Source organism: Poecilia reticulata, linkage group LG17 (assembly GCF_000633615.1).
Source record: "Poecilia reticulata strain Guanapo linkage group LG17, Guppy_female_1.0+MT, whole genome shotgun sequence".
NCBI classification, from domain to species: domain Eukaryota; kingdom Metazoa; phylum Chordata; class Actinopteri; order Cyprinodontiformes; family Poeciliidae; genus Poecilia; species Poecilia reticulata.
Window position 1 is genome coordinate 1546098 of NC_024347.1, and position 10890 is coordinate 1556987.

At 41.7% G+C, this 10890-nt stretch overlaps 1 protein-coding gene across 3 annotated transcripts in view; it reads left to right on the top strand.

Moving 5' to 3' along the window:
- The first annotated feature begins 208 nt into the window (after positions 1 to 208).
- The window catches only part of carmil3 (capping protein regulator and myosin 1 linker 3), a 110301-nt gene continuing 99619 nt past the window's right edge, over positions 209 to 10890 (top strand). For all 3 annotated transcript variants that reach the window (XM_008432998.2, XM_017310136.1, XM_017310137.1), the window contains exons 1-2: positions 209 to 525; positions 8829 to 8923. In XM_008432998.2, the coding sequence (XP_008431220.1) occupies positions 468 to 525; positions 8829 to 8923 (153 nt within the window). In that variant the 5' untranslated portion in view covers positions 209 to 467. The remainder of the gene's footprint in view (positions 526 to 8828; positions 8924 to 10890) is intronic.

The window sequence follows — 10890 nt, forward strand, 5'->3', positions numbered from 1 at the left end:
ATTTCCCCTAACTTTTGTTGTCGCAGCCACCGGATGGGAGCCAYATGTTTTTGGCCCTGCAGAATTTGGCCCCAGAACTCTTTTACATTTTCAAAACAAAACAAAACAAAAACAACAACAAAAAAACAGGCATCCACCACCTTATCGTGATCAGTCTCCCTTTCTCTCCTCTGTGTGCCTGGGTCCCTCTCTCTCTTCCTCCCTCTCTCTCTCCCTCTTTCCTTTTTTCCTGAGTGCCGAAGTGGAGATTGCTAGTGCGCACCGCGGCAGCCAGCGCTCCGCGGCTTACTTTACGGACTTTTGCCACGCCGAGGGGCCCCTGCTGGAACCCGGATATTTTCAGGATCGGGGGAGACGGGAGCGTCAGAGAAGTGGGCAGCGCCTGTCAGCGACTGGGCGTCTGAGAGAGGACGGAGAAGCGGCCGGAAGGGCTGGACGGACCGCRGCGCGGCGCGGCGCGGCGCACCATGGCCTCAAAGGAGAGCTCGGCTGCCGGCTTTGTCAGCGTGAGCAGGGAAATCACAGGTAAGTTTAGCAGGAGCAGAGTGGGGTCGAGACGTGTTTTWGAAACGAACGAGGAGGGTGCGCAGGGGGACAGATCACTGGATGCTYCCCCCCCCACACACACACACTCTCTCTGAATTTGATTTAAAACGAGTTTAACGCCACATGCGGTCGCTGGAAGCGCAAAACAAACTAACAAAAAAAAAAACAAAAAAAACTGTCACGTTTGCTTGCGTGAACTGTGGTCCTATCGATCTCTGTGCGTGGATGCTCACTTCTGGCGCTCATCTGTCCATAAAACTAAACCTGCCTTGTAACTGGAAGCGCTCGCTGGGTCCAGTTTATTTTCCGAGTAATTTTTAAGGCTTTAAGAGTGAGCTCGCTGCGCTTTATGGATGCATTATGAATTTCTTCCTCCTTCTCTCTCTTCTGTGTGTGCGTGTRTGTGTGCGTGGGAGCTGGGATGTGACTGGGAGCTGTTTGCGTGCAGAAGGCTGTAGCAGCATGCACTGGGGAGGGTGATGGTGGAGGTGCGTGTGTGTGTGCGTGCGTGTGTGTGTGTGTGTGTGTTACACTGCGAGTTCTCGGACAGTGCAGCCCACAAAGCGCATCAACATGTCTGGACGATGGGATGTCGGAGAAGGCGCGTCTCTCACTGTTGATTATCCTGATGCGGYGAGTTAAGTCCCGCTGTTTACCAGGTCAACTTTGTCAAGCCCCTTCTGTCTAAGCACCAGGCGGCATTTGGTTCATTAACACTCACCTGCCAGAGGAGGGCAAGGTGGAGAAGGGGGTGGAGATAAAGCTTCTGAGAAAACTGTTGAAAATTGTAGAAAGACTTTGTGGATTTGACAAAAAAACAAACAAACAAACAAAAAAACAATAAAAAAAAAAAACCAGGTTGCATTCAGAGGAAGGTTATCGGGTCAGATGAGGCCGAGACGAAAGTTAGCTTTGCATTCAAAAGACAGTGTGGGTGACAGCATCATGATGTGGGGATGCCTTTTTGGCTTATACAAATTGCTGTGTTTGATGGAAAACCAACACTAACAATAATCACACTGTCCTGGCAAAACATGGTGGTGGAAGCATTATGCTATTTGGATTCATCATGGAATACGGTCAGAGTACGAATGGAGCTTCACAGAGGGGAAGAAAGCTTGTCTTGTACAGGCCAGCATCCTTAAAATCCAAAGAACTAGTTTTCATTCTTACTAACTGATTCCTAGAGCCAGACATCATGTATAGCCCTTGAAAGAAATTTAAGCTGYCTTTCTTTTGAGGAAAGTTTAGCATTTTTGGTATCGCTAAGATGTGTATGACTTAAAATGTTACTGAGTTAGCAATAAATGCTTACATTTATTCTAAGAGATGAAATGTACACCTTTCCCATTGAAATGTGTCATTCTTAACAGACTACTACTGATTCAGGGTTGCAAAATTCAACTTGTTAGCAAGTTGGACGTTAGCTCAGTCACTAAACCAGCTAACATCACAGGCGAACCGCAATGCTCTGGCGTAGGATTGTTCTTAATTTCAATACTTATGAATGTTTTTAAGTATTAGTAAGTTAAAAGATTTATTCAACATGCAACTCAGGTTCCATCATCAGCACGAACTGCCTCAGGGTTATTAAACTTGACTTGCTAGCATGTTTGACTYTAGCATTTTTGGCATTGCTAATTGCTATGCAAGACTTTAAGTACTACTGAATTAGGATTAGATTGTTCAAATTTATTCTAAGAGGTGCACTTCCAACTTTTGCCTTGACAACCACAGTTAAAATGTACCATTAATGACCAGCTGCTGCTTTAGGGTTTCAAAAACTCACCTTTTAGCGAACTTGATCTTAGTGTTAGCTTTGTCACTAAGCTAGCTAATGTTGGAGGCAAACCACAAATCTTGCTCCCACACAGAATCGTTCGTAATTCCAAGTCTTATGAGAGTTTTTTTATTTTTTATTTTAGTAAGTTGAAAGATTTCCTCAGCAATTCATGTAAATATTTGAGCCTTAAATTACGCAAACCAACTTTTTGTCTTTATATTGGTATTTGGTATCTAACAAGTAGCTAATTTTAGAATTCAATGACTATTAAATATCATATTCATTTGAAATATAATGTATATAAATATAAGCAAATAACACAAGTGGCTAGTATTTTTTTTTCGCCCTGCGACATTCATTTTTGAAGTGCACATTAATTTTTCAAACATACAGAGATTAAGTGAGCAGGGGAGTCTCTGTTTTTGCTTCTATCCTTCCTCCTCTTAATGTCCCTCTTTACACCTTCGTGAGCAGAAGCTGAGGTCACCTGGGCAGGCCACGGGGCGCCGCATAGTAAGTTAAATGGTTTAAGTGATTGGGTCTTACCCAGCCTTAATGCCAATAACTCCATGTTTGCCTTCAGCTGATCCCTCCTTCAACCCACCAGCGAGTTCCCTGCGCCCGCCCCGCCTCATCCTCCCCGCATCTGCCGCTGCTCGATCAGGCGTGACAGCCAACTTCCACCGCCGCTGCCGGACGGGGGAGAATTGCAATCTGGTGGGAGAAGTCTGGGAGAATTTGACACAATGGAGTGTCGTGACACAGCACGACTCGCTGCATCTCCATCTGCTGAGCTCCATGAGTGCTCATTTCGAGTGGCGGRCTCGGTTGGGATGTGGGCCRCGGGTATATCTCGCAGCTTGTTGGCATGCGCGCGTGTTTGCCGACAGAAGATGTAGGTTGACATTATGTTTGTGTAATAGCGGAACGTGTTGTGGCTCAACACTGGAAATTGAATGTAAGTGGAGGAAGCCTCGAGCGCGTCTCAGTGAGTTACAGGAGGGTCGATCAGCTTGACGTGGTGTAACTCTCTCGCAGGTTGTGCATTGGCTTTTTAAAAGAACTCAGACTTACTTTTCTCATGTCTTGCCACTTTGCAGCTGTGAACCTTATTAAGCAGCACAGCACCATGTAGTATCAAATAAAGACGTGCATGACTGTGAGGTGGAAAGAAAATTACAYGTGGTTTTCAATTTTTGTTTTTACAAAAAACAAGAATGGAAAACTGTGACAAGCATTTCTGTTGGGCCCCCTTAACCTGATACCCCAAAATGAAATCAGGGGCATCAAGTCTCCTTATTAGAATATGGCATCAATGTAAGTAAACAGCAATAGTAAACTAGCGGTGTAACTGATCGATTAATTATCGATTATTCTGATGATTAATCTAATACAGGTTTTTGGATTTTGTAGATTTTTCATTTAAACACGTAAGCCTTTTTTTATGTATAAGAAATGCATCAAATATGAAAATAAAATAGCTTTCTGCCTAAAATGCAGCAAAATATTATAACTATAGTGAATTTGAACTAGGTGAAACCAAAGCTATACCAGTTGAGGAGTTTTGGGTTAAACATATTTACATATGAAAGTGTTATCTTAAATGAAAACTGTTGTGCAGTTTTGGTGTAAAAAAAAAAAGTTCTGAACACCAAGGAACTCGACAGAAAACGATGAAGAAGTTTACAGCAAGGTTGGGTCATAAAAACAGTAGTCAATGCTTGGAACATCTCACTGTTCTTTGTTCAATAAATTTGAAAATCAATAGCGTGGTACACTTCCAAACCTACCAACGACATAACTTTCAACCTACAATCGACAGACTGGGCAAGGAGAGCAAAGCAGACGAGAATCCTTTGGTAACTTTAACCCGAGAGAGACCAGAGCCAGGAATCTGTTGACAGCTCTCTACAAATCTACTACCAAGACATGGCCATCCRCTTGAACTCAAGAGGAAGGAACAGAGCATTAATCACAGTAGCKATTGTTTCGGAGCAGCTCTTGAGATCCATTGATCAGGTGGAGGAATCTTTTGGCAGGACTGGTTCGTCACTCCACAAATGTTTCTTTCTCTTTTCAAAGAGTGGCCAGAAAAAAAGTCATTGTTGAAAGAGAGACATACAATCACAATTCACACAATCCATGCAGAGGATATAGCAAACGTGAACGAAGGCTCTCTGGCCAAATGAGACCAAAATTGGACTTTTTGTTGAAAAATACAAAATGCTAAGTGATGGATCAAGCTAATTACTGGGCAATTCTGGTAGAAAAGAACAAAACAGAGTCTGCTAAGGACTTGAGACAGGGGTGCAGGTCCTCTTTCTATCAGAGCAACCTTTTTAACACAGAGAACTAGAAAATAATGATTTAGATCAAAGCATAGACATGTTAGAATGATCTAATCAAAGTTAAAATCTAAATCCAATTAGGAAAACTGATGTTCAAAGACACCCTGTATCCAGTCTGGCTGAGCTGGAGCTACTTTGCAAAGGAGATAAAGCAGAAACTTAGACACTTCTGAAACCTGGCAGCTGGTGGTTTTACAAMGTTGTGGCTTAAGAGGGACGATCGCAACTATAAGCCAAAATAAATGTGTGAAAACAATGTATTTTTCCTCCATTTCACAATCACGCACTATTTTTGGCACATAAACTCCATCCAAATAAAACTCAGAGGTTTACGGTTGCAACGTAACAAAATGCGGAARATTGGAGGTAAGAATACTTTTGAAAAGGCGCTGTAGCTCTGAAACCGATCCACTGCAGTGAAGCAGTTCATTCAGTTCTTTCTTGAACTAATTGTTAGTTTTCCATGTGGCTGTTCTCGCAAGCTCTTTGTCTCTGACTGTACGTCTCCTGTATGGCTGTCTTTAAATGAGCAATCCGTATTAACAATAAGAAATTATTGTATATTACACTCTCTGGCTGGTCCTTGTTCAGTTATTCAACCCCAACATAAAGCACATTTTTACATGGTGATTATCATGGCATGCACAAAATGCCTTTTTATATTTTGTTAAATCTTATTTCCCTTTTCTAGCAAATCATTGTTAATGGGGAAAGCGCAGTTGATCATGTTCGAGAGCTGTTAACGCCGAAGCTCAGAATATGATTTACAAATATTTCACTTAGAGGTGAAGACCCAATGTGCTGAAATTGCATGTGTGCTGATATAGAAGTCATAATTCTCGTGTTATATTGGCAGTGAATTAACCATATTAAGTTGTACTTCTTTGTCAGCATTTAGCTTTAAAAGGTTCGTATCAATTTAAATAACTAAATTGGGGTCGGAGTGAAAGGTGGGATCTGAATTCACATGGGAAATTGGCCTTTTTTTTCCCCCAGTCACTTTCAGGGATTTAAGTTTAGCAGAAAACTAACAGAATATTGAGAATAACAACCGTCCTTCTAGCAAAGTATTGCTACAATCGTTACTGTGGTTTTCACTTTAAATATATAAACCCCATTACAACAGGAGCGCCTCTGTTCTTCTGTTCATAACATCTTGAGCTGCTACTGTTGCTGTAGCAGCTCAAGATGCTACTTTGTAGTTTTCTGCAGTTTTTCATATATTTGCATAAATGTAAATCACTGTGTGCTTTCYATGATTAAATTGAACTTTTTTTTTCCAGTGCGGAATGGTTGCACAACAGATTCAGTGAATTGTAGAAACAAMATTTTGGAAGCTTAAATTTAGTGTGAATTTTTCCTAAGACACATTAAGRTCACTTGAAGTTCAATTTCAACATTCACTTTTTTTTTTCCTTTTTACTTGTGGTGCAATTTTGTATATTTAACTAGTCTTCCCAGCAGAATTAGTGAAGTTCACTTAAATATGTTTTTGAAGTATTCTCACTGAGTTACTGACTAAAGTTGGAGCAGCTATGAGAAGGCCTCTCCAGATGGTTAATGTTGGCCTGCTTTACCGTTTTAACTTGTTTTTTCAAGATCGTTAACCTGCTGGAACATCTAAAAGTTTTAATCATCATGTTAACTTGAAGTGAAATTGAAGAATTTCCAGTAGTCATTTTTATTCACTGTCCTATCCAGTTCATCAAGTGAACTAGTTGCAAAAAATAATGAGCTATTTGTGCTTAAGAGCATGATACAGCCACAGACATGTTGATGTTCTTTGGTTTGGAAATCTCACATTGACCCCTGAACATTCTGCTGATTTTGTAAAATGGCTGCACATATATCTCCTCTTCAGGGGCAAAAGTTAGGACAATTCCAAGGGCCCCTGACCGACAGGGGGCCTCCACAACATATTTTTTTCTTCTTCACGGAAATAGAAAACAAATGGGGTAGTGTCAATTACAAAATTAATCATATATTTTATAAATTGTTTTTAGCAGTAAAAATTTAATGTTACCTCTCCCAGAYCAAAAAGCACACATTCAAATTTGCCCTRAACACCCCCCTGGATCTGCGTTAAATGGTTCGTTCCTGCTTGGCGCGCTTGACGGTGACGCGCTGCACTCAGTAGAAGATGGAACAACTGCGAAAGTTTCTATGCTGCCAAGAAACATTATAAAGTCCGGTTTTCAAAAAAAAAAAGAAAAAAAAAGAAAGCGAGAGAAAAAAAGACGAGAGTGTCCATTTGTAACCCAGTTTTTCTCCCAAAGAGGTGAGTAGTCTGTGAGAATATCAACGCAGTTTGCCTCCATTTTACTAGCATTTAATGAATTAAGGAATAACATACCAAGATAGTCATATATTTAACTTGTACCTGTACTTTTTACCACACTTAACAACAGGAGAGTCAGTCAGCAGCAGCAGCTGTAGTCCCTGATATCAGCATAACCTTTAACCCCTGCCCCCAATGAAAAAGGTGAACAACACTGACAAGCTAGTTAGCATCATTCCAGGGAATCTATAGGGATTTCTCTCTCTCTGCTCTTTTTACAATTACACAACAAAAACAATATATTACTGAAACTCAAACAATCTTTATAAAATGATAAYGACAAAACAGCCTTCTGTCTGTACTGGAGCCAGTCAACACAGTTTTACCTAAAYTTGCATTTAAATCTATTCCCATGTCCCTCATGACCTGCCCTCTCATAAGTGAAATTAAGGCTGCAGTATGCAACTTTTATGAAGAAAAGACAAAAGTACATATTTGTTAAAGCTGTCGTGACAGTCGGAGAAATGATCAATTCCTCTTTCTTCTCCCTTCGCCCCAGAAACAACCAATCAGAACAGGAGGTGGGTTTTGCAGTAAATCACAATCTTTAGCCAGCAATAGTATCTCAGGGGTAGAGGAGATTGCTTTTCTCTCAGATTATCTGTCTCATAACAAATTGTCATGACACAGAAAAAGTATATATTTTTAATGAAAGTTGTATACTGCAGCTTGAATAAAATGCAACTACATAGCATTTTTTGAGAAATCTGGATTGCTTCATGTATATTTTGCACATGGCCTGTGACTGTTGCTGGTGGGGAGAGATCTTTCAGTAATCTAAAACTAATTTAAAAAAATTTAAGCAACCTATTTGCACATTGTTTGCGGACTGTTGCACGTAAAATTCACAAGCAGTAAATATTGTGCTACTATCAGTATTGGACCAAAGAAAGCAAGGCAGTTACYTGCCTTTAAAATTGTGACGCTTTTGATGGTTCAGATAGACTCAAGAAATTGTAACAGCAGGTGCAAAAGGGGGGGCCCAATAAAATGTTTTGTCATAGGGCCCAAGATTCCTGGCAGCGCCTCTGCTCCTCTTACAATAAAACCTTTGTGTAGGAGACTTTTTGGCTGTCAGCAGCTGTCAATCACTGTCAAACTCAAAGGTTTGGGAGTATGGGCTTCTCTCCCGGTTCACACTTTCTTGGTCCATGTTGACWGTAACACTGGTGTACCAGCAGCTTCCAGTTCATTAGAGGTTCGAGTGTTAATGGTTCTTGGGTTGCTACTCAAAATGCCAACTGTTTTCCTGTCTTCTGGGCTTGACGGTTTCAGTAGGATGGCTAAAACTTTGTCTCTGCTGGGATTTCTGACGAGACAATGACACTGAGCATGCATGAAAACAGGTTTTGGAATAGATGATGCAGGCTAACATCAAAACTATGGGACTGATTCTGAACAGTCCTGGAACMGAACGACTCTAATCACTCATTACAAAAATAATTATTATTTATGAATGGGAAAACTGTCACTGTTTCTGTGGTTGAAGTAACTTTCAATGTTTCTACGCTGCATGTGGGGAAACCACTGGGTAAGGACCCATCCGGGAGCAGAAAAGAAGAAAACAGCAATATTTTGGCAAGCAGCGTTTTGACTTCAGTCAATATTGATTATCAGTAAATATGGTGCTTACTTATKCGAGCTTTTACACTAATTCTTCAGCCCCGGCTGTATATTTATATTGTATAAATTTTCTTTGTAAAAAMACCTTTAGCTGTCTTCTAAGTTAATCTGTTAGATCACTATTTATTTCATATTCTCCCTCTCTCTCTTTTTTGTTTTTTTGTTTTTCCTCTTTCAAATTTTTTCCCAGAGAACATCAAGAAGGTTTTGGACAAACAGCCCGTTAAGTTTGTGCGAGCCATCAAGCAGGAGACGAGAGGCGGCAAGTCAGAGGACAGAATCCTGGTAAGACCCTTTGTTTTCTTCCACCAACAGAGACCATGTTTGTGAACACTGGTAGATGAGCTTGGAGAAAAAAAAAAATATAACTCAACTTGATATTTAAGTGCTTCAGTCGGACCAAACTCCAAGAAAYGGGAGGGAGTCGTAAGAAGTCGCAGATTGCGCTTTGCTTCGCGAGACGTCCGACAGACGCGTTGCAAATCAGGCTTAGGACAGATGCCGCCTAAGCAGAGCAAAGTGGACACCATGCCACTGTCGACTGAGTCCTTGTTGAGAGTTTATTAGATGTGGCAGGATGACCTTAATGCCACAGGCGGTGGTGGTGTGTGTGTGTGTGTGAGAGAGAGCGTATAAGCCCAGACGTCGTGTGCTGGCGTGGCGTTTGTTGAGTTTGTTTTAAAGTAAAGGAAATGCGGATGCCAGAAGGCCCGTGGGCAACTCGCGACGCGCCGGAGGAACCTGCCGGCGCCGAGGCCACCGCTGCTTATGAGAAAGTGACAATTAGTCAGCGGCGTTAGTGACCGATCGCTTACTCACATGGTGTCGTTATGCACAGGAGTGAGCTCATTACCTCCCCCTGAAGACAGCAAGATGCACATGCTGATAAGTGAATTAGTCGCTCTCCACGCTTTTTCTGTTTTTTCCTTTTTCGATCTCTCTTCCATTCTGGCATATATTTTTATTGTTCCAGCCCAACCCCCCTCTCTTTATTTTCTTTCCCTTCCTCCCTCCCTCCCTCCTTATCTGTCCATCTCGATTATTCTCCACCCTGTCATCTCCCCTCCACCACCAAGCTCACTTCCTGTGCCTCTTCTTCTCATGCCCTTCCCCACCTTCCCTTCATCCTCCCTCAAACCTGTTAAGGGGTATTGAGCTCCTCTTACCATCCAAAGCAATTCAATTAGGTCTTTGCCTTACAAGATTTTTTTTTTTTTTTTTTACTATCCAAATAAACCCCGGCCGCTTCTGCTGCTAAGCGAGGGGAGGAGGGAGAACTCATAGACTATTTGAATTCATCCCAGCTCGTTGTCAAGGTCTCTCTTCCTTTAAAGGTAATCTTTTCGCTCTAATGAATGCGTTTATCTGGCCGTATGAAGGCTGAAGAGACGAGCTTGTAAATGGAGTGGTTTATTCAGCCTACCCTGAGCACCAAATACCCACAATCTGGAAAACGTCGCAAGCGGTGAAAGGGAGCGTCTGTTTAACGGAGTCGACTCGTTGCGTACGGCGTTCTGTAGATGTGTTCGTACCCTGGGAGGTTAAAGACCGATGTAATTCACCCATAAAAAATCCCAAACGGTTAAATATTATGCACCGTTTACTTCCGTGAATGTTTTTGTAAGTGTACCATATTACATCCCAATAAACTACATTGAAAATTACAATTTTAGTAAGTCCAAATGTTGACCACAGAACATTTTCTTACTTTCACATGGGAATGTATTTTATTTTATTTTTTAAACCTGCAGGAAAAGACTGCAGTAACTTGCTCCTTTTACCTTCTTTGCATGTGGTACTGGAACGAACTGGTCAAGATCATAGCCGTCATTACGACATCTCCCATTTTTTTCTACTTTTTATGGAGGTAGAGTAAAATAGATTGGTGCTTTATGCTTCTGGTTTATGTACATCATTAAGCCTTTGTTCTAAATTTTGCTCCTTCTTCCGCCTCCCTTTCCCCCTCTGGAGGTTTGTTAATATCCAACTGTCATTGTGTGTTGACTGTACCAGTCGTCATTCTGTGACACACACACACACACACACACACCTCAGACAGACCCTGGGAGGGCACAGCATGACATCCAAACTGCACCCAGGGCAACGTGTCGGGACGCGTCAACACGCATGCATCTATCGCATCCAACCACACAGCATGCGTGCAGATTGACATGTACAGCACGCTTAGACACACACACACACACACACACACACACACACACACACACACACACACACACACACACACACAC